This window comes from Nicotiana sylvestris, chromosome 4, assembly GCF_000393655.2.
Source record: "Nicotiana sylvestris chromosome 4, ASM39365v2, whole genome shotgun sequence".
In the NCBI taxonomy this organism is placed as follows: Eukaryota; Viridiplantae; Streptophyta; class Magnoliopsida; order Solanales; family Solanaceae; genus Nicotiana; species Nicotiana sylvestris.
The window spans coordinates 153,370,767-153,393,407 of NC_091060.1; the positions used below are offsets into that span (position 1 = coordinate 153,370,767).

At 35.6% G+C, this 22,641-nt stretch overlaps 4 protein-coding genes across 4 annotated transcripts; 2 read left to right on the top strand and 2 right to left on the bottom strand.

Annotated features, from left to right (window-relative positions):
- The first annotated feature begins 255 nt into the window (after positions 1–255).
- Positions 256–5,578, top strand: LOC104241952 (uncharacterized). The gene is made up of 5 exons (XM_009796928.2): positions 256–820; positions 1,034–1,148; positions 1,287–1,919; positions 2,303–2,486; positions 5,182–5,578. The coding sequence occupies exons 1-5, from the start codon at positions 744–746 to the stop codon at positions 5,205–5,207; spliced, it is 1,035 nt and encodes a 344-aa protein (XP_009795230.1). The 5' UTR covers positions 256–743; the 3' UTR covers positions 5,208–5,578.
- Positions 5,579–6,849: 1,271 nt separating this feature from the next.
- Positions 6,850–8,329, bottom strand: LOC138889177 (cytochrome b5-like). The gene is made up of 2 exons (XM_070172302.1): positions 8,207–8,329; positions 6,850–7,452 (listed from the first exon to the last, which is right to left on the bottom strand). The coding sequence occupies exons 1-2, from the start codon at positions 8,288–8,290 to the stop codon at positions 7,090–7,092; spliced, it is 447 nt and encodes a 148-aa protein (XP_070028403.1). The 5' UTR covers positions 8,291–8,329; the 3' UTR covers positions 6,850–7,089.
- A 421-nt stretch (positions 8,330–8,750) lies between these two features.
- LOC104241966 (protein TRIGALACTOSYLDIACYLGLYCEROL 5, chloroplastic) lies at positions 8,751–11,812 on the bottom strand. The gene is made up of 4 exons (XM_009796943.2): positions 11,682–11,812; positions 11,528–11,572; positions 9,168–9,200; positions 8,751–9,079 (listed from the first exon to the last, which is right to left on the bottom strand). Exons 1-4 carry the CDS (start codon positions 11,719–11,721, stop codon positions 8,901–8,903), a joined length of 297 nt encoding a protein of 98 aa, XP_009795245.2. The 5' UTR covers positions 11,722–11,812; the 3' UTR covers positions 8,751–8,900.
- A 4,006-nt stretch (positions 11,813–15,818) lies between these two features.
- Positions 15,819–20,913, top strand: LOC104241976 (uncharacterized). The gene is made up of 4 exons (XM_009796952.2): positions 15,819–15,977; positions 16,184–16,284; positions 18,373–18,647; positions 19,615–20,913. Exons 1-4 carry the CDS (start codon positions 15,948–15,950, stop codon positions 20,409–20,411), a joined length of 1,203 nt encoding a protein of 400 aa, XP_009795254.1. The 5' UTR covers positions 15,819–15,947; the 3' UTR covers positions 20,412–20,913.
- The last annotated feature ends 1,728 nt before the right edge of the window (positions 20,914–22,641 follow it).

The following is a 22,641-nucleotide window of genomic DNA, read 5'->3' on the forward strand; positions in this document are numbered from 1 at the left end:
CTTTAAATTATATTTTATTCTTAATCAAAACAAAAAGATTTTAACCATACAAATATTGTATAAAATGTTAAGGCTACAAAAGTTTTATAAGTTATAACTACAAAAGTATTGTGACATATTTAATACCATAAATTTTAAAAATATTTTCTTCTTAATTTTTTATAAAATCAAATCATATCACATAAATTAAAACGGATATAAAAACATAATCGCATAGTTTTCCTAGAGAATAGGCTTATGTTAAATGGATTTTCTAGTTAGCTGATTTCCACTAGCAACCAGAAAATGCCAGTGGAACACTCTTCAATAAATCCATTGGCCATCGACAGCTCGAGTCAAACCAACTCGCCAAATTCCTTATTGTTTTGCACAACTCCTCAAACGACGTCGTTTCTTTCCACATGTAACCCGTCTCTCCTGGAAACTCTCCCCAGCTCTATTTCCGGGCGTGCGCCACAAACAGCTCTGTTTTTGACGCTTACTTTTTACCTATTTCTTCTTGCCAACACTTTTTTTTTGGTTGTTGGGTAAAGCACCTTCTTATCGACAGATATATCTTAATTAAGGAAAAAAGAAAAGATTTTTTTAATCTGGGGGTTGATCCCAGCATGTGCAGATCGAAAGTACACCTGGATTCATTCATTATTGGATGATTTATTGATTTGGGAAAATTAATTTTGCTCATTTTTGGGTGTAAAGTTTCTCTTTTTGGTGATAATTATTGGAAGTAATATTGGGAAGATATGGCATCGCATTTTGATCGATGGGAGAAAGATCCGTTCTTTTCTGCTGCAGAAGAGGTTCAAGAATCTGCCGACAGGTAAATACTGTTTTTCCGTTTTAATTCCCATATTTTTCTAATTTGTTTTAGTGGGTCTGCGTTGATTTTGTTGGAATCATCATTTAAGTTGGTGTTTTCTTGTATTATCTATGAATTATTGATGGTTAGTGATGCAAAGGTTTAAACTTTATTGGTTTTGACATGTGGGGTTTTGTATTTTTCACTGACATAGATTTTGTTTTCATTTTCAAGAATGGAATCAACTTATAGGACATGGATTCATGCGTTGAAGGATACTTCAGGCAGTTGGAATTGCGACGCGCTTCGCAGGGACCTTAGGACTACCCTTGGCACTGCTAAATGGCAGGTAGGAACCCCCAACCCCTTAAAAAATGAAGTCAAGAAGTGATTTTATTGTGCACATATCTTGTGTAAGGGATATTATTGGTGTACGTGCATAAAGGGTGAGAGCTTAGTTTAATTTGTTGATGGAATTGCAATGCAGTTGGAGGAATTTGAACGGGCAGTTAGATCGAGCTACAATAGTAATTCTGCTGATGATGCAAGAGATAGACACCACGAATTTGTTATTGCAATCGATAGTCAGATTAAAAAAGTTGAAAATTCTCTTAACGAATCAGCTGTTTCACAAGGCAAACCACCACTTCCGTGGGTGCGCTTGGATGAGGGAGAAGTCGATGAACTTGCTGCATTTCTATCTGGGCCGTCCACTTCTTCTGCGGACATAAATTATGCAAAAGTACATGGAATAGAGCTGCAAACAGCCAAGTCCGAAGAGGTTGCAAATCAATCATTGCTAGAGTGTTCAGAGAATCCTACTCATTCAGTGGATGGTGTTCGAGGTGAGGCCATGGACGAGAAGTTTTTGGGCCACCGGAGAACAGCAAGTGCTAGTGCTGACATTGGTGCATGGCAGATTGCAGTCGGTGATGATATCTCCGTCAAAGAACCTGCACCACCTCCTCGCAAAATGCCCAGTTACCAGGGATTGTTGAATGCCGTGGAATCTGTTAAGGAGTTAAAATGGTCCAAGAATGGTTACAGAAAGTTGAAGTCCAACCAAGATTATCACCAAGAAGCTGACAATATATTGCCGCGAACTCAGCCACTGACAAGGGTGATATATTGTTCTTACAGTATCCAAATTTGGAGTACATGACTTTCTTTGGACCATTTTATATTATTACAATGTCGAAATTCTCATTATTTTGTGTTATTAATATCAGTTAGTTCAATACTTGAAAATGGGAATCTGAACAAGTAAAACTACAAAATAACCCTGTCTATATATACTCAAAGTATGTCCATAAAAGATAATGATTAGTATTTTGACGATTTAACTTAAAGCTCCAAACTATATAAAATCAGTTGGACTGTTAAAAAAGAACTATATTCAATCAGTTGGCACAAGTGGAGTATTTAACAATGATCCAGAAATAGTCTTATATTTTTTATATCAATAAATGATGTTAATGTAATGAGATATTGCTTTTACTGCAGGGCATAAACACATGCTATGAGAGGAATAAGAGTTGCCTTGATGGTTGTGATGAATGTTATGATAAGCAACTCTATGGTTGGTATGGTGCCATTCAGCGCCAGCTGCAAAGGTCTCAGTATTACATGCAATATCGTCGACCTGTTCGAATAGTTTTCTCAGTGTTTCTTCTCATTTTCCTGATTGGTGAGTCTGCTAACTGACTCTTCTTTCATCAATTTAACCTTTTGTTGATTCTTTCACCTAGAAACAGCTTTTGAAGAACTAAGAAAAATAAATCTTTATTGTGTATTCTCTCGCTGCTGAGGTTTATCTTCATTTCTTCTGGATTGAGAAAATTATCAATAGATATTGTTGAGATTTCTGGATCACAAGATCCTATTCGGTAGCTAGACTAGATAACTTGTGGTCTGTGCCATAGATGCTTCAGTTTCAAACCTTTTTTCCCTGTTTTGAGCTTGCTTGCGGATTATTATTTTAGGTTACCCATTCTTCTATTTCCCAGTGGATAGAAGTCATTCATATACAACATATAGAACTATTAATTACTATGAAAAAGCTCCAAGTGGGATCTATGTGGATACAATTATTAAAATAAGAGGGCCGTTTCTCTCAAGTGTATATTGGATTGAAAGTCATTTACAGCAAATTATCACAGCCAGTTGTCATAAAAGCTGGATGCTTTCCTCCACCTAGCAGCCTTTGCCAAAACAAAGAACCGACTTTCCTTGTAGTGATGGTATTTGTTCATCTAATCTAAAATCAACCACAAATTTTTTCTCTTCATGCTCAGTTACATAATAGCTCGAGTAACAACTTGAATTTCCTTTTTTGGTTTGTTCATTTATATAACTTGCATTTTTTCTTTTTTTCTTTTTGGCTGAAGTCTTACTGTAGTGATTAAGTTCGTGACATATATCAGCCAATACTGGCTTGTTGCTTTCTTAACTTATTTTTATCACTGGTACCGTTCATTTATAATAGTTCCCTTACAAAAAATTTAATTGATTGGGCCTTCTAAAAAAAGTTGCCTTCTCAAAATTTTTATGGATTGGAGTGAAGGGTGTTAGAGCTCAGTCTGCATTTACACTTGTCTTCTGCTAATAAAGTTTTACCCAGTGCCTGAAAGGGGGAGTGGGTGTATGCCGTATGCAACTTCCCCTTATATTTCTATGAAGAAGTTGTTCCACGCTTCGAACCCATGGCCTATAAGTTACCAAAGGAGCAACTCTAGGGTTATGCAAAGGCTCTCCCTCCAGACTTGTCTCCACTAGAAAGGGAAAAACTTCTCAAAGTGTATAGTGTCATTCTCTTTTGAGCAAGATTTGCATTATTGGGAAGTATACTTATCGTCTGTTTAGAATTTGATAAACTGGATTTTATTTATTCTTTTCTGGTGAAAGCTTTCACGGGTTCCACTCCTTTACTTTTCTTTTCGTCACAGTATGACTAATGATAATCGGAATGAACTTGATTTACATCTTGTTTATGTACAAGAGGCAGCAAGATAACACAGTGAGGTTTCTGAGAGAAAGTTTCAGTAATAAAGGAAGACAAAAAGTTGGACTTAGATATCTTTTGTATAAATTTGGTACTTGCACCAAGAGAGTGAGGAAATTAGTCAAAAGGTAATTACCTTTTTTATCCCCGTAATTTTACTGGATTGCAGCTTTTCCATTAATTAAGCTCCTTTCTTTGATTCTGCTACAGGCCCCTAATAGATATTCCGCAATAGAGAGGTCTACTGAACAGAAAACCTTGTTCTCCTTACGGCCACTCCTTCCAACCAAAAGAAAGAAAAAGAAGAAAGATTACCTGCTTTGTAGTTTCACATGCATTATTTCCTGTGTAGAATAGCAGCCAGTATCCGCAGACACCAAAACAATTAGTGACTTCACAAATCGACTGCCACATCTGTGATGGGATCCCAACTATCATTATTTTGTGGTTGTCTCTGTAGTAAATGCCACTGAATCTTTCAATACGTTATTGAGTTTGTTTCTTGCCTTCTCGCCTCCCCCTAACAGGACCAAAAGAGCATCATAAAATATTGATGCAAAGTACAGTGGTGCAGAAATTCTCATTCCGGATTACCTCAGACATCAACCTCACCACCACTATCTAATTTACTTATACATGTTTGCAACACAGTGCTCATTAATGATTAAACTATGATGTATGCTTTTTCTTGATTGATTTTGTCTGCTAGTCTCTCCCTCATTGTTCCAATGGAGTAATACATTTTCTTCATAAAAAAAAATGGAGTAATACACTTTATTTTACTCATTTTGTGCTCCATGTTGACCTATTAAATTAGAGTGTTGAGCATGGGCAGACTATAGCCCTCCTTACACCAAGTGCTTATCTTCTGGTTGGTGGTTGTTATCCATTCTATTTTCTCAGCCACATGTGTTGGTTAAAAGAAATAGAAGTAGCTCTTTACCCGGTACCCGTGCTGTTGGGAGGTAGCAGGTACCCGGTCAAGTAGTCGAGGCGCGTGTAAGATGGCCCAGGTACCACCTTTCTTGAGAAAAAATGAAAAAGAAAAGAAAGTAGCTTTTTATGGTCTTGTTGAAGCAACCAATTTGAAAATTGGTAGGATGTTTTGAATATTGCCACTTCTTTTTTGAATACTAATCAGTATAACCCAACCTACCTTAACATCTCTGGTATAGTGTGCTCTTTATTTTTGAATTCTATAGTATTATGTAGAGCTATGTCATGTATATTTTACAATATTTGGCCTTGTATATATAGTGTATGCTCGTATTGGTGATGCATTGTTACAGCAGCTTTACGTTGAAACCGTGTCTCAGTCACACATATATCTGAGTTTCATTTGCTAGCTAGGTGGCTGAATAATTGTTATTTCCTGCTGCAGTATTAGTTGCAGTCCATACAATCTGAGCGATGAGCCATTGTTTGTCTCCGCGCAATCAATAAGGTTGCAGCGTTGAAAAAACCTGAGGAGAATGGCCTAGCGCGATCAGTTTTGGCATTACCTTAAAGAGGAAAGGTGTAATTATGTCCAGGACATGGCAAAGGTGGTGCTGGTATCTCAACTTACTTGTACTAATACCTTAACCTCTTTCCTGGCTCCTCATCGGCGTTGCCATTTAATGGAGGCCAAATTCTGTTGTATTATGATATGAATGTTGTGGATTGCAGGTGGTGTTGATTCAATACTGCATCCACAAAAATGAAAGAGCTTAGTTGTATTTGACTTGCTAAATCATGTATATTATTGTATTGTCCATTGATTCTGTATGTTTCTACAATGTGCTTTTTTTCTTTCTTTCCCTTTAAGGGTTTAAACTTCTTACCATTCTTATGCCAATTGTGCATATTGCTCATGTCCAAGCAAATTAAACACATAAATGCACTTGTATATTGTTTCTTTATTCATATTTGTTGAGGAGAGGGGTTTTTTTGGGGGTGGGGGAGATGTGTGGTAAACTTGATTGTGCTTGTGCGCAGGTACATATTCCTGATGTCGTATAAAACTGAACATAATAGTATTATTCTTGGGTGGATATAATTATAGAGGCAATATGAATATAGTTGCTCCTGGGTCCCTAAAATCTTTAATGGAATGTCTTGCGACTAATTTGGACTCACATTCAGTGTACGATTTCATTCCACAACGCTTCTTTTATTTTTGCTGAGTATACTCCATTGATAAAAATACAAGCATTAGCAACTAGCAAATAAGTACACAAGGGGTCATTAGCCAAAAAATAAAAATAAAAAAATCTAGCAAGTAGAAAAAGTAATAGTAGTCGTAAATACAATAAGGGGTCGTTTGGTAGGATGTATTAGAGAACATAATACATGTATTAGCTTTAGTATTATTAATCCTTGGTTTGATAGTGTTTTTTGATCTATATATTCAAGATTATTCTTATCAAATCATGGTATTAGCAATATCATGATTTTTAATACATGGATAAGCATGTATAAAGACAAAACCGCTCTTCAAAACCTTTTCGAAATTCTTTTCAAAGAATGTGGAGGGTATTTTTGTAAGCAAATACTCCCTCTCTCCCAATTTATATATCATACTTTCCTCTTTTGTCTTGCCAAATAGAATGCATACTTCTTTATTTAGAAATAATTTAACTTCAAACTTCCTACTTTATCCTTAATGAGATGATTTATAATCTTTGTATGGTTTATTCTAGGCCACAAGTTTCAAAAATTTTCCTTTCTTTTAAACTCCATGCCGAATCAAACACCGCCATATAAATTGGGATTAGTTATGCTGGGTTATTTCTTACCGGCTGTGTGGTTTGGCGTATTAGAAACATGCATGTATTTTTAAAATAAAATACAATGCATAACTAATCCCAAGATTACTAATTCCAACATTACTAAAACATCATATTTAGTACTATTCTGATACATCCTACCAAACGACCCCTAATAGTTTTGTGTTGCGTGTTCAATTTGTTAACATTAAGCTTTTAGCAAAACTATCATCTCATATTAATTTTTTTTATAAGCTCTGGAAATGAAAATGATGGTGTACTTTCAACTGGCTGAACAAGAATCACACTTAACTAACTCCAGCTTTCTTGGATGACCAATAAATAAATTAAGAATACAATTTTCCAAATCACCTCTCTCTTAACAACCCAAAACCTCCTTTCTTTTTTTCTTTTTTTTTTTTTACACAATTTGCAATGTATGCTTTTCCCTTTTTGGAGGTTAACATAAAACACAAAAAGGAAAAAAACAAACAATAAATTATTGATGATAAACACACGTTATAATCCTTTGTTATGGGAACTCAAAGCTGAAGATTTCCAGTGAGATAGCGATAATAGAGGAAAAAGGCAGCAACCAAGAATGGCACAAAGTACTCAACAAAAATCATATACTTGGGCTGGGGATCCTCTTTGATCACAAAAGCTTTCATTTCTTTGGCCTTTGGTTCTTTGAAAGAATCAGTAACTAAGTTGAGATCAAGCTCAGACTCATCTGGAATTTTGTAGCCTTGAATATATCCAACTTGGTATTTTAAGAGCAAGTTCTTGGCAGCTTTACTATGCCCAATATCTTCAAACTCTTTAGTAACATCTTTTCCAGCTGAATCAATCAACACTTCTTCTCCTCCAGGATGTTCTTCCAAAAACTTTGTCACATCTAACACCTGAAGAAAACATAGCATATATTTACATTAACCATGTATCTATATTGTCATGCATGTATAAATATGAGAGTAGGGATAGCGGCAAATCTAGGATGTGTTCTGTGGTCAGAGGCGGACCCAGGATTTGAAGATGACGGGGCATTATTCGTGGAGAACTTTACCAATAGTTGTTGGGTCCCGCCGGATGCCGAGAAACTTTCGGTAATAACTGACATATATAAGTGAGTTAGGAGGTGAAGTTGGGTATGAAATTTGGGAAAAGGGAAGAGAGAAGTGATTTAGAGCTTTTAAGGCTTGGGGTTTAATCAAAACAAAAAACATTTGAAAAAATAATTTTAAAAAAAAAAAGGAGGCTTGGGGGATGGGGTGGGGTGAATCCTAAGCTAAAAAAGCAAGATATAAATAAATAAAAAGTCTAGGCTACAGTTACGGAAGCAAAGGTAAGTAACACTTATGACCAGTGCCCCAAAGTCATTTCTCAAGGTATATATACATATAATATATATATATATACATAATTTTTTTCGATGTTTATGGGGTCCCGTGACCCCTCTACCATATATGTAGGTCCGCCTCTGTCGGTGGGTTTAACTAAACTTATTGCTTTAGGTGTGAACTATATGCATAAAAATATTTAAATGTGTACGTATAATAAAATTACACTTATTTTGAACCCACTGACTCTATATTCTAGATTCGTCTCTAAATAAGGGGCCGGAAAAAGGGAAAAGGGAGGGGGGGGGGTTAACAGTACTCTGCCATGGATGATGATCCAGCAATCTTGCTTTGACTTGTGTTGTGTGATTTGGGAAAGAGTAAAGACTATTTCTTTGTCCATTTTGTTTGGGGGTTAAAGCTGAGGTTCATGAGGTGGAATAAATATTTTAGTATTTATAGTGACATCTGGGGATTTATTAGTTCGCAAGGAAAAGAGAGTGAAGAAAGGTAGGTAGGTTTCTTCCCATGTGATCATTATCTACCATTTTGTTTCTCCTCCACAACCTGGAGACGAGTTGGTGGGTGTAATAAAATTCCCTCTATTTATTTTTATTAAGAGTAATAAGGTAATATTATCTTCTTAACCCCCCACCCCCCACCCCCCCACCCCCCAAAAAAAGGAGAAAGTGTGGTGCAAAATGACATACTTTTTGATTAAATGATTTGAGTTATATTCACGAATAGTATAAAATTTGTCTACTCTATAGTGATGTCAAATACACATTACCCTTTCTAGACCCCACTTGTGAAATTTATTGCTGTTGTGTAGTGATACCAACTATGTACTTTCTCAAGCAACATAAGCAAACAAATTTTACACACTGAAGGAAAAAAGTGATGTCAAATGGTACTAGTCACTACTACATATGGAATTGATGGTACAATACTACAACTTTGACCAATTTAGAAATAGGACAATCAGTGCATCAACAGAAAATGTGTAACAATATTTACTGAGAAGCTTGAGCTTTTCGAGTGTCTTTGAATAGATCTTTTGCATCTCTTTCTTCATTGTGCTCTTTAGTAACAAAATCCGTGCCGTCAAATGTAACTCTTGAATTCCTGTACTGGCTACCAAAGGCAGTGCCGAATCCCCATCCAAGGCCTACTCCAATCCCACAGCCGCCACCTATAAGTAATAATTGTGAAACATGTCATCAAGAATTCGGACGCACAGAATTATTTCCACAAAAACATGGTTTTGATTTAGTTTTTACCTACACCAAGACCCAAGAAATTCAAAGGCATGCCTGAGGAAAGATTAAACATTTGGTTAGGTGATGCTATAAAGAAGAATATTTTGCAAAAAGAAAGAGGACTGACAACAAAAGCAAATGAACAAATTACGCAAAGAGTAAGCAAATAAGATTTTTTTGTAGATAAGTGAATGCAGAACAGTGCATATTCTTTTCTTTTGAAGGGGGGGGGGGGGAAGCTCGGATGTTTGGACAAAGAAATGTCTGAAAACTTAGAAACAACGGCCTTCCTAACCTACTAGATAGTCAAAGATAATCTCCTATTCCTTTCTCTCTAGAAACATGAGGAAAATCTATTTCATAAAATAACGATATATTACATGATAAGTTTATCATTTTACCTGCGAACAATCAGACACAAGGGAACAAGGAAAAAGAAACTGAGAAATGTGGATAGAGAGATGTAAATGTATGATTTTAAGCAGACAAAGATCCTTATGAAGAATTAATATGTGCTGAGACGTATAGAATATTCAAATATTTCCTCCATTTCTTGGGAGGTCCTGAATAACCAAGCTGGGAGTAAGAATCCTCAATGGTGCCGATATGGCACAGCCAATCTCTGAAAATCAACAAGAAGACAAAGGTTGCACCAGCAAATTGCGGCAGATCATGCCAACTACCAGTCTTCCGTGCTCGAGACTGGGACCAACAGCGAAACTTAGGTATCTCCAGGAATGCTTGCTTCCCAAATCTACCACTCACATGGCGCTAAAATAATAGATAAGTGACATCTTAGTCAACTAACATATATTGTTTACTGGTACATCTATCCATGCACTTAAGCTCTAGCGAAAGCAAGAGAAGGTGGGGATTATCTATAGCAAGGGATACTGGAGATCACACGTCTAAAGGCTTAGAGCGGAGACTTGTTTAGATGCATTTGTTCCTTGCCTTAACCTCAGCTTAACTGAAACAGTAGCAGCTTCTAAGTCGACATAGTTCACAAAAAACATGCTTCAGAAGTCTCCTCAGGTCCATTTATTCCTTAGCTATCGCTGCTTTCAATAGGTAAATCTATAGATTTCGTAACTTCCAAAATGCACAGTTGATATAGCTACTACCATGAAACAACCTTCTCTATGAGGATAGAAGCATTAACATGTTCCCTTCCAAGAAGATGCCAAAAAGTACTGATCTTTCCTTTTGGTTAATTCCTCTTAAAAGAGGTTAAAGACAACAGCCATCTGTTTCTGCACTATTCTATTGCTGAATAACTTTGGGGCTTGTTTTGAACATGTTTGGGATAAACCAGATAATGCCACTAGCTGTAAAGGAAAGTAAGAGCTGAGGAAGACAATTCCAGCATACATCTGTTGGGTTTTATGGAAAGAAAGGAACCAGATATGCATTGTGGGAAAAGCCAACTGCTCTACATATTCTGAAATATGTATTTGAGCTTGATAGCTCTCTGGTGTGACCAGAAAATGTATACGAGGTAGATAGGACAATAGACTTTATTAGCTCAATTCATTATAATTTATAGGTGTGTGTCTTTGTAACGATGGCGATATGCATTGAGCTAATTGAAAGGAATGAAGATTCATATCGCCAACCCCAGCTTGTTTAGGAATGAGGCATAGTTGTTGTTGTCGTCGTCTTTGGAGGGGATACCCCCTTTTTTCTAACTACCATCACTATCTTAGCGTTAACTATTCTTACAAATATTTTTTTTTTTTTACTTATTAATAAGAAACAACACAGCAGCTACTATCCTCAAAAAATCTTATATGCATTTCCAGCAACAATGACCGCATTCTACATTATTAAGTAGTGTTCTAGATTTTCTTGAACATACGTTCACGGTCTTCTGACATCTGCATTCTACATGTATGAAATTCTACCAAACACCTTAGTGCTATATAAACTAGAGAAATCATGCACTTGGATGCAGATTAACTAATCATGTACTTTCATGTACAATCTTTCAATCTATGTTCAAGATCTACCAAACTGGTGCCCAAGAATATGGATTAAGTACTGCCCTTTCTGCAATACCATATTTTCATGGCTGACGAGTCGTGTAATCCATACTACCCCAATTCACAGGCATGTAATAAAGATGAAAATTTTTCCACTCAACTAATATTGAAATACCATAGTTTAATCACTGTCTCACTACTAATTATAAGAAGTCATCAAAGCAAATTGAGAATCAATATAAGAGACACAAAAAAAAACTCAACCCCAGTAAGCTCCTAATATACAACACATATTTCCCTGTGTCCGAGCTGGACCATTTGATTGGTACTAAGTGAAAATTGTTTTAGCTGATGCAAACACAATAAAACTGTTAAGTAAGAGATTGGAAAGAAGCAAACCTCCGAATCCCCATCCTACTCCAAAACCGCAACCAATGCCAGCACCTAAACACAATATCCAAATTTTGTTATTTTTTGCATCAGTACATGAAAGTACACAAAAATAAAGAAAGACAAGAACTAAAGTCAGTCGGCGAGTGAAGATTTATCGTACCGAAACCTACACCAGTACCATTGAAGTTGGTCATCACCATTGCTACCCGTCGAACGAAGTACCAATCGGTGGAAGATTGGGAGCAGTGTCACTGTGCGAGTCCGTGTCACCAGGGCCGGTTTGGGCTTGGAAGCCCGTTTATATAAGGCCCAGTGTTATTCTCTTGAGAAAACTACCCTCTACAGCGGCGTATTTGCATCTATACCCGCTTTTTGTGTCACATTTTAACTTGTGTTAGCTTTGCAAAAAAAATTGCAAGCGTATCCGCTTTTTCGTATAACTTCAGCATACGGGGCTGAAGTAGCAAAGACAATCACGCAAAACTTCAACATTCTAGTAGCCGGGCCTCAAGTTCAGCTCTAGGGCTGAAATTTTTGTGTTGTAACAGGGAAACTTCAGCTCTAGAGCTGAAGTTTCTGTGTTGTAACTGTAAAACTTCAGCTCTAAAGCTGAAGTTTTTGTGTTGTAACTGGGAAACTTCAGCTCTAGAGCTAAAGTTTTTGTGTTGTAATTAAAAAATTTCCGCTCTAGAGCTGAAGTTTTTGTCTTTATAACTGGGGAATCCCACTATCAAGATGTTCTAGTTTTTGATAACTCACCCAAATTTTACGTAATCAGATCCAATTCAGAGTGTTAAAAGGAAGGTGGTAATTGATGCTTTTCAATTGATCAATCCGCAAAACCATGATGCCAAGGCAGAAACGTCGAATCTGGGGCGTCTGGACAAGCCAGTAAAATTATTTATTTTTTAAGTTTTTTGTAGAAGATATTATTTTTTTCTGAATATATGACATCCTAAAGAAAAGAGAAAAGAAAAAGAAGAACAAACTCCATGTGCATGGGAAAGAATGAATTTGAAACTTGTTGTAAAAGGCTGGAGCAGAAACATTCACGGTATAAAGTAAATTTCCAGCAATGGATGACGGAGTTGTGTTTCCAGACAATGAGGAAACTGGTTTTTAATGTTATAATAATCCAAATGGAAGTCCTCGGTATATTTGCTTTAACTTCATTAATCAAAGAGAGCAATGTTGAAGTCGTCGTTGTAGAAGAAGAAAAAAGAAAATGAAGTAGGAGAAGGAGGAGGAGAAAGGGAGCTGAAGTTGTTTAAAAAGTGGGTACAAGTTAAAAGGTTTTTAAAAAATGGGTATAGATTAAATGGGGGCGACCAAATAGGGCGCCCCGTGCAATTTTTACCTTTATAACCCCTCAAAATTTTAATAGCCCATATTTTGTCCTACTTACAAAAAATGGCCCTTCGGCCCAAACGTATTGCATATAGTAGCCGAAAAGAATGAGTATGACAACACAAACATCTGTAGCTCAGTGGGTAGAGCGTTTGTTTCCTAAGCTGAAGGTCGTAGGTTCGACCCCTACCTGGCGCGATAGAGCAACCCTTTTTTGCCCTTTTAAATGTACTTCTGGCTCTAATAAGTATTAGCTAACAATTGAATGAAATATATAATGCAGGTCATTTTTCACACACTAAGAAGGTGGCTGAGTGCTATATACTATTTTGCCTGCACATGATGTTAGATTATTAAATTTCATGTGTAGCTTGTTTTCAAGATATGCTATCATGATAGTTTTTTATTTTTATATGATGGAATAATTAAATAATAATGAGGTTTGCAAGGCTCTTCTCTTCTTTTAAGCTATCGAACTTGAGTGAAGCATGGACACCAATCTCGGGATTGATTTTCGACCAAATCCAACTTGAGATTTCAGCGTGACAGTATTTACAATATTTTACTATGTCAACTTGAGAAGGTGTATATTGAGAAGGTGTTAGTAATCCAACATTATTTTGCAATGTATAAATATTGTATCCTAAGTTCGACAGTGTGTCCTTAGTGTATATTGAGCCTATCTCGAGTGTTCTTGTGTATCTAAAGTGTATATATTTGTGTACCCCAAATGTATTTTGTATCGTGAATGTATAATCTGTCTGAACAATGTATCAAAATTGTATATAATGTGTATTTTCTTATATGTAAATATAACGTATATAAATTACATACAATTTTGTATGTGTAATGTGTGCACACTGTGTATTTGGAGTGTATCATATATTTTTGTATAGTGACAGTCTTTTTTGTATATATTTTGTATAGTTTCATCTATTTTGTATATATTTTGTACAGTTACATCTATTTTGTATATTTTTGTATAGTGACAGTCTATTTTGTATATATTTTATATAGTGACGGTCTATTGTATATAAATTGTATAGTGATAGTCTATTTTGTATATTTTTGTATAATAACAGTCTATTTTGTATATTTTTTGTATAGTAACAGTCTATTTAGTATATTTTTTGTATAATGATAATTTATTTTTGTATATTTTTGTATAGTGACAGTCTATTTTGTATATATTTTATATAGTGACGGTCTATTGTATATAAATTGTATAGTGATAGTCTATTTTGTATATTTTTGTATAATAACAGTCTATTTTGTATATTTTTTGTATAGTAACAGTCTATTTAGTATATTTTTTGTATAATGATAATTTATTTTTGTATATTTTTTCATAGTGACAGTCTATTATATATAAATTGTACAGTGACAGTCTATTTTATATAATTTTTGTATAGTGAATGTCTATTTTGTATATATTTTGTAATATACCAATATTCAAAAAAAAAATCCGCTCTCCAATTTAATACAGTCTAAAAATGTAATACATGGTCTACCTCTACATTGGACAAAATAACACAAATGAGATTTGCATATGTAATTTTTTGTTTGACAATAATTACGGAAGTGTTAAGAGTGAAAGCTAACTGTGAAGATAAAACAAGAGAATTTGTTGAAACGGGAAGATAAGAATTACCCCAAGAAAAAAAAAGGTTATTAAAACCTAATAAAAAAGCAATGAGAATAGAGAGTGACAAGATTTTATGAGTGAAACAAGTGAATGGTTTTCAATTAGTGGATTCAAAAACATAAAAAGGTAAATAAATAGGAAGAAGGAGAGAAGGAAAGCCATCAGATTGAACTCAAGTAGAAACCGAATGACTTGCACCTTTGTAAAAACATAAAAAGGGACGCTTTATCTTGGATGGAAGAACCGAACTTTATCGTGAAATTGAAATCAAAACTCAGTCAGTCTAACCCACTGTGCTCGATCTCGTTGGCTTTAGATCTGGACGGAAACTCAAACACCGGCAACCCTCCATTAAATCCGGCGACTCTTTCTTCTCATTTTATTTACTGTTTTGGGGATTTTGATATTATAAAAATCTAGATCTGAAAGATGGTTTGCTTGCTAATTTGAATTTCGGTAGATCTGGCCAGTATATAGTTTTCCGACGACCGTGAAGTTTTCCGGCTAAATCATTTCGGGTCGAAAATTATTTCTCCAGTGAACCTATGAAATGTTATGCTGGAGATTTAATCTCCTTTGTAAGATCCATTTTTTTTACAGAGCTTGTGGGTCTGATATATAGTTCGGTGGCTAGCCACTAGAAGTACTTTTGGGCTATAAAATGCATATTATAATTTTGGGCTACCTGATGATATTTGTTTTGCCCGATGGGCTATAAATGAAGTTCTCTCTATTCTCTTTGGTATTTAATCACAATACCGATTGTGATATTTTAGAGAAAATGAGAAAAATAAGTTAAAAATAATTTCTTAAATATGATTTTGAGAAATATTTACCTTTTAAGTTTATAAAAAATGAGTACTTTTGATATTTGTACATTTAATAAGAATTTATGTTAGATTTAACGAGAACGGTAAAAATCATAATTGAAAACACTAAGAAAATGTTGTCAAATCCCAAAATTTTACAATAAAATCTAACAAAATATCAGAAATAGACCAAGAATAGTATTCCAGAAAAAATGCATCAGACACAAAAATAAAGTAATATACTCCTTCTGCTATCGTGGTTCTCTTTTACGCGTCCCTTAAAAATATTAATTATGAGAGACTTTTAACTATTTTACCCTTATTTATATCTTAAGATATAATCTTATTTCATTTGATATTTACATTGAGTTGTTTGTAGTCTTTAAGAAAAATATGAGTTCCCATTAAATTTTTATAGTTTTCGTCAAATCTAACAATCATAATTTCTTAAAAATTTGAAGGGGACAAATAGTTGTTCAAATATATTTAACAGACTATTTGGATCTACTCAAAACATAAGGGGCCATTTTTGGAATTGGACCTTGATCTTTTCTAAAATACGAAGCCTCAAAGTTGAGCTGCAGCGGTCAAGAACATCAGGAGGCAACGATCGAGCTACCTCTCCATGGCTTTCCTCTTCCACAAATTTCAAGAGGTTCTCCCCCCAACCCCCCCCCCCCCCACAGGAAAAACAATTTATGTTTATACTTTGCTTCTGTGTTGTTTCTTCTTCATTTCTTTGCTCTCTCGTTCTTTGTCAATGACCATCTTGAGGTCATTTATAATGTGGGGTTGCTTATTGAATTGACACAGTTAATTGTATAAAGTTGAATTCTTTTTGCTGCGGGACACAATTTTCAGGCGGTGAAAATTCTTGCTAAAAGCCCCACATTCGCCAGAGCTAGAGAGGCAAACCATCTTCAGTTTGAAGCTGACATAAATCTCCTTTTCCTTTATACTAGGTAAGATTTATTTACTTATTGCAAGTGAAAGGCAAAGGGTGTTGGGGGGGGGGGGGGTTGTACAATTTGAAAATAGTTAAATTGGCTAGTTGCTATATATTTGTCATTTCGGTGCAATAATACAGTTTTATAAGCACTTCCTTTGGAAGAATTTTCAGAAACCACTATAGTTTAGTGGCTATTAACTTTCTATAACTACCATATACATATTTACTTCATATAGCTAAGATTTCGTTGCTATCTGACTGTATTCGCTGTATTCACGGAATTCGCCTAATAAGTAGGGAGTCCAGTTGTTTAATAACGGAAAGAGGATCAATTAGCGTGTATCACTCCTAATTTAACTCAACAAAATCATTAAAATTTCGTTGCTACCAGATTGTATTCGCTGTATTCGCGCTACTGTATTCATGAATACAGTCGCGGAATTCGCCTAATAATTAGGGAGTCCAGTTGTTTAATAACGGAATGAGAATCAATTAGCGTGTATCACTCCTAATTTAACTCAACAAAATCAAATTCTACAAAAAAATCGTTGCTACTGTGCTTAATCATGTATTCGCGTGACTGTATTTATATAAATACAATGAGGTAATCCGCCTAAAAAGTAGGGATTATAGCTGTTTAATTCTGTATTCCATGTATTCGCGCGAATGTATTTATAAATGCAGTAAGGTAATACGCCTAAAAATAGTGATTACGAGTGTTTAATAACAAAAAGCGCAATATTGAATTGTATTCAATTTCAGTATATGGAATTCAGTTGTATTTAACACAACAAAAAATCAAGAAATAGGGTGTATACCTTTCTATTCAATTTGACGTTATACATTGTATTCAATTCACTGATATTCATTATTCACTATTGTTCATTGTATTCAATTCACCGTATTCAATTCAACTGTATTCAAACAACAAAAAATCACAAAAATAGTGATATTCGGCTGTATTAAAAAACACAGACCTTCGAAATACATAAAATACATGCGATAAAATAATGTATTTATACAAAAATACAATGTATTTGAGGGTATTTGTACAAAATACATTGTATTTGTATCATTGTATGTGACTCAATAACAAAGAAGAGAAGAAAGTTAACAGTGATATTCGGCTATATTCAAAAAATACAGACCTACAGAATACATAAAATACAGGCGAAAAAAATAATGTATTTATACAAATACAATGTATTTGAGTGTATTTGTATCATTGTATGTGACTCAATAGTAAAGAAGAGAAAAAAGTTCGCCAGAGATAGGTGTTTTCCATCCAAGCAAAAACTGTATATATTGTATTTTAAAACTAAAAATGGAGACAAACAAAAACCCGGCCCTCAAATCTTCTCCGGTGACTCTGCTTCAGATTTCCAAAAGCTCAATCCGTGGCCATGGCCAGATCTGTTTGCCTACTTCCTCTTCGCTTCAGATCTATTTTCTTCGCTTCAGAAAGTCCACCATCGCCACCAAAAATGGTTGCTACGACGACTGCCTTGATGGAAAAGGGAGAGAGATTTGAGGGAGAAGAGAGAGGATTGAGAATCTTGCTGATAGAGGGAGAGAAAGAGCATAACTGGCATATTTCACGCCTCAATGGTAGGGTATAAAATAAATACCTATTTTGCTATAAAATAGAAAAGGTAGCTATAAGTAATAATATTTCGAAATTGTTTTGGTTTATAATAAATAGGGTGTAATGGTTTGCTATAGGAGGTAAAATTTCCTTTCCTTTAAGTAGGCGTTTGGACATGAATTGGTTGATATTTTATTGCGCTTTTTTCACTTTTAGCCCGCGCCAGAAACTATTAACATTCGATAGCCGAAAAAATGTATAAAATTTGTATAAATTTTGTATATAACATACAAAATGTATGTATATACAAAAAATATATATATTTTTGGCTATTATTTTGAGAGCGGCTATATAGTGTCATTTTTCCTATTTTACTCTTGGTTTATCGCCGTGTTGAAATAATTGAAGTAACTAAATATTTTTAAGTCTTAAAAATTGCGGTTAAATGTATCTTTTTGAATAGTTAAGGTTGAGCCTACTGTAGTTTCGTCTTGCCATGATAAACTTTGCTTTCAGTTACAACCGTTTAGGAAGGAATGCTGATGAAGCTGATGCGGAGGAGATTATTAATATGGCTAACAAGGCCTCCTTAGCTGATCAACAGAAGCAGGTCCAAGAGAATGTGCATTCTCAGGTCACAAGCTTTTGCGGACATATGGATGACATATTACTCCCTGATCATAAGTTCAAAGACAATCAGGCCACATTACCTATAACAACAAGTTCTTCTCCTGATAGCAGTGGTCTCGGGGTTGCTGTTGGGCGGAATTCTCCACTACAAGTTGACACTGGTAAGAATCCCCTGCATCTTAAACTTAATTTTCTGTGCACTTCTTTGTTGTTGTGTTGTGGAAACTTGTTTGGAATTTTGACTTGTAACCTACTTCAGTGTTGGCAACCATTGGATGTCCTGCTTCTTCTTTGTCATGACATTACTTTACCTTGCTTCATGCTGTCATTCAACTTCTTTGGCTGTATATTTCCAGGATATATCTGGGAATATCGTTAATGCTACTACTTTGTCCTATCATTCTTAAATTAAACACCATTAGCCTTCAACCAATGTTGAGGACATGTTTGTTATTGAGGTAGATGCTGAAATATTACTCCTGTCTCTTGTCTCATGTGGTCGGAAATCACTGAGTTACTTGAGATTTCTGGTTTAGAATATTACTGAATTATGTAGAAGTTGATCAAGTATCTAGAATTTTTAAGATGGATATGCACTTCTTTATACAAACAGAAGGAGGAATAGCTCAGCTTAAATCTGGATTCTTTAATAGGAGGTAATGCCTCAAAAGTGAAACTTCTCTTCTTCATTTTATCTTTTCGGGAACTATTCAGTATGCTCTACTTTGTGCACATCTCCACGTGAATTAGGTAGATCACATCTAACGCTCAGCTTAGAACACCAAGAATATGGCTACTGAGAGCTAGACATAAATTGCTTAAGGAATGGAGCAACTATTCCAGTTGAATGTTACTTCAACTGTTTCATTTCATTTTGGGAGGGGCGAATCGTCATTATTATTTTTCCTTCGAATTATTTATTAAAAAACATTATTCGTAATAAAGTTGGTGGACAGTTCTGGTAATGTAAAAATTTGAGCCTTTGCAACATAGGCGATAACATAAAATCACATATCATGAGACTCTATGGTGGTTTAGCAGAAATTATATTTTATCTGCTCTTTGCAGTGGCTTCGTAGCTGCATGCATCGCGCTGGATTTTGATTACTGATAAAATTTTCAGCACAGCTGTACCTGAAACCAAGGCATTGCAGTGCACAGAGGTTTCACAGAGGTTAAAGGATCTTATGGGCTACACTCTCGAGGTCAAACCGTCTCAAATTCCTCATGAGGATGCCGGGAAAGGTTTATTCTTACATGGTGAAGCCAATATTGGTTCTGTAGTAGCATTCTATCCTGGAGTAGTTTACTCTCCTGCTTATTACCGCTATATTCCTGGATACCCTAGAATTGATGCCCAAAATTCACATTTGATCATACGGTATGATGGGACTGTGATCAATGCACAGCCTTGGGGTGTTGGTGGTGAATCTCGTGAAATATGGGATTGGACTAGTCTTGCCAAACCTAAGCACACTATGCAACCTGATGCAAAAGGTTCTGACAGAGTTGGGTGGATGCTCAGCAAGCCGTTAGATGAAACACACGTTGGAGGTAACCGTGAAGTGTTGGAAAGGAGAAACCCTCTTGCCTTCGCTCATTTCGCCAACCATCCAGCCAAAGGAATGGTCCCTAATGTAATGGTATGCCCTTATGATTTTCCTCTCCTCGAGAAGGACCTGAAACCCTATATACCTAATGTTTCATTTGGGAATGGTGAAGAAACAGAGATGAGGAGATTAGGCAGCTTCAGGTTCAAACCGTGGAAGTCCAGCAATATTGAATCAGAGGTTCCTGTTCTGAAGACACTTGTTTTTGTTGCAACTAGAGCAATTTGTGATGAAGAGGTTCTGCTGAACTACAGACTGAGCAATTCGGAGCACATACCGTCGTGGTACATTCCAGTAGTAGAAGAAGAGGATTAAAGGAGAGGTGGAACTTAGATCATTATGGTGGATGCATATTGAGTTTTCAAACATAGATAAACAAGCAGGTTGGATTTACCATTGCTCAGGCCAAGACAGAATGAAGGCATTAATTTTGGTGAGAGTATCTAAATCCCGTTTCAGTTTTCATGCTTTTGAAAGCTTTAACTAGTACTAACATTTATAGCTGACAAAGGAATTTTGTCAAGAAATTGTCTTGCTGATTCCAGATAGAGTTGAACTTTGCCAGATCACGACGAATGGTTATATTTTCCCTTAGTTACAGAATAAGGCAGGAAAAAAAATGTGTCCTAGTTGAAATTATGCACTTGTGACTGTTGTGATAGTCAATAGCATGCTCTTTTTGTGCTTCATTATCCAATTAAGAGCCAGGACTTATACTTTGAGACAGTCTGCTGTGAACTTTCGTTGAAGGACGACGTTTTATGTTCGTTTATTTGAAAGACAAATGGTAGATTGGAGAATTTCTACTGCACGAAAATACTACGTAGTGTTACTTTAAATTGGTCAGAACTAATTTTGAATCATGATACACTTGCAAAATACTGGAGTCTTGTCCTAAATTTTGTACTTCGTAAAACAGAAATGAAGTCAACCTTTCTATTTATTTTTGTGTATTACTGTGATAGATCAAACAACTATTCTCTGGAAAATTAAATCCGTTTGCTAATTGTTATAAATAATTTATGCCAACAGATGCAATAATGTCTCTCCTATCATATAATTGATCGATTTTTCTTTTGAAATTGGTCTTTTGAGGACTTAGCATAAAATAATTTCTCATCGATTGGTGGCTTCAAAAACCAAAGAACACCAAAATTTATTATTATTATACATGTTGTCACTGATTAATAATGGAATGCCAGGTGTAAGCATTATCAAAACAATGAGAGACCAGAATGGACCACAATTTCTTCCAAGTAATGTTATTTATTCCAGTAAGTACTCGTTTGCGAGTTCAATATTACAATTTATTGCATTTTTACCATAAATTATGTCAATTATTATTCATACACTCAAAAAGAAGGATTTAAATAATTTGGAAGAGCACAAAAGTCAGACGTTGCGTCTACAATTGTTGATATATACTATACCACTATCTTCTTGGTGAAAACCTGCCTAACTTAACGTCCAGATAATTAAACTCCGCTTTTGACGGAGAATTAAGGTGAAAAGGTAGGTGACATCACCATCAGTGGCGGCGGAGGCAGGATCTCCACGAAGGGGTTCAAAAAATAATTTGTATCTAATGGAAATTGAACTCATGACCTTATGTAGATTTTGATCCCCCTTGACCACTAAACTACACTTTTAAATTATGTTAAGGGGGTTCAAAACTTAATACATAGAGGTAAAAAACAAATTTTGCCTTATATATACAGTGTATTTTTTCGGCGAAGGGGGTTCGGGTGAACCCCTTGCGCCCCCCTAAATCCGCCCCTGATCACCATATTCAATTTGAATAAGCTAAGCTAGAAATTCACATGTACATGAGTTATTATAGAAATATTGGCTTCCAGAAGTCATTCAATTTCCATGAATTTCTTTCCAAGAGAGTTGCAATGCAAGGTAGGTGTATACGGGTGAAACCGGTCTTGTGGGACGCCCCGGTTTCCGATAAGGTAAATCGAGCTAGAGACGTGATGACAAGGAACCAGAATCGAGGCAAGGGTTTCATCGAGCCAGGGTCCGGGGGCATGACGCCTACCCTCGAGGATATCGGGGCCATGATCCGGGATCGGTCCAAATCCCAAAAGACTTTGGAGAGCGTTGTTGGGCAACCGAGCATGACCAACAAAAGGCCGTAATATCTGCGGTCGGCCGAATATCACAGCGTGGATCTCGGCACGTATCGATAGAAAACCGGTGATTAGTTAAACATAAGATTTTTTACCTTTTATAGAATTATACTTGGGGTAAAACACCCCTACTATATAAAGGGGAGTCTAATTACTCATTGAACACATTGTAACGCAAGCAATATACCAAGGCAATATACTATTATTTTCTTTGTTATTGAAAGTTTTTATTCGTGTTCATCAATGTTGGCCATTGTGAGTTTGGATCGAGGGTGGATATTTCATTAAGGCTGGAATCCTCCTCCTCAAGTGGTTTGATAATTACTATTTCTTTATCTGTTTAATCTAACACAATTTATCGTTTGTATCGAATTAATCTGCGTATCCTTAAAACCACTTTCAAATTTAAT

Excerpts from the sequence above, each read along its gene's own strand:
- LOC104241952 (XM_009796928.2), top strand. The coding sequence starts at position 744 with ATGGCATCGCATTTTGATCGATGGGAGAAAGATCCGTTCTTTTCTGCT. Across the intron at positions 821-1,033 it reads GTTCAAGAATCTGCCGACAG|AATGGAATCAACTTATAGGA; the intron begins GTAAATACTGTT and ends TTCATTTTCAAG. Across the intron at positions 1,149-1,286 it reads TTGGCACTGCTAAATGGCAG|TTGGAGGAATTTGAACGGGC; the intron begins GTAGGAACCCCC and ends ATTGCAATGCAG.
- LOC138889177 (XM_070172302.1), bottom strand. The coding sequence starts at position 8,290 with ATGGACAAAGAAATAGTCTTTACTCTTTCCCAAATCACACAACACAAG. Across the intron at positions 7,453-8,206 it reads GGATCATCATCCATGGCAGA|GTGTTAGATGTGACAAAGTT; the intron begins GTACTGTTAACC and ends TGTTTTCTTCAG.
- LOC104241966 (XM_009796943.2), bottom strand. The coding sequence starts at position 11,721 with ATGGTGATGACCAACTTCAATGGTACTGGTGTAGGTTTCG. Across the intron at positions 11,573-11,681 it reads TGGTACTGGTGTAGGTTTCG|GTGCTGGCATTGGTTGCGGT; the intron begins GTACGATAAATC and ends TATTGTGTTTAG. Across the intron at positions 9,080-9,167 it reads TTTCTTGGGTCTTGGTGTAG|GTGGCGGCTGTGGGATTGGA; the intron begins GTAAAAACTAAA and ends TATTACTTATAG.
- LOC104241976 (XM_009796952.2), top strand. The coding sequence starts at position 15,948 with ATGGCTTTCCTCTTCCACAAATTTCAAGAG. Across the intron at positions 15,978-16,183 it reads TCTTCCACAAATTTCAAGAG|GCGGTGAAAATTCTTGCTAA; the intron begins GTTCTCCCCCCA and ends CACAATTTTCAG. Across the intron at positions 18,648-19,614 it reads TCCACTACAAGTTGACACTG|CTGTACCTGAAACCAAGGCA; the intron begins GTAAGAATCCCC and ends TTTTCAGCACAG.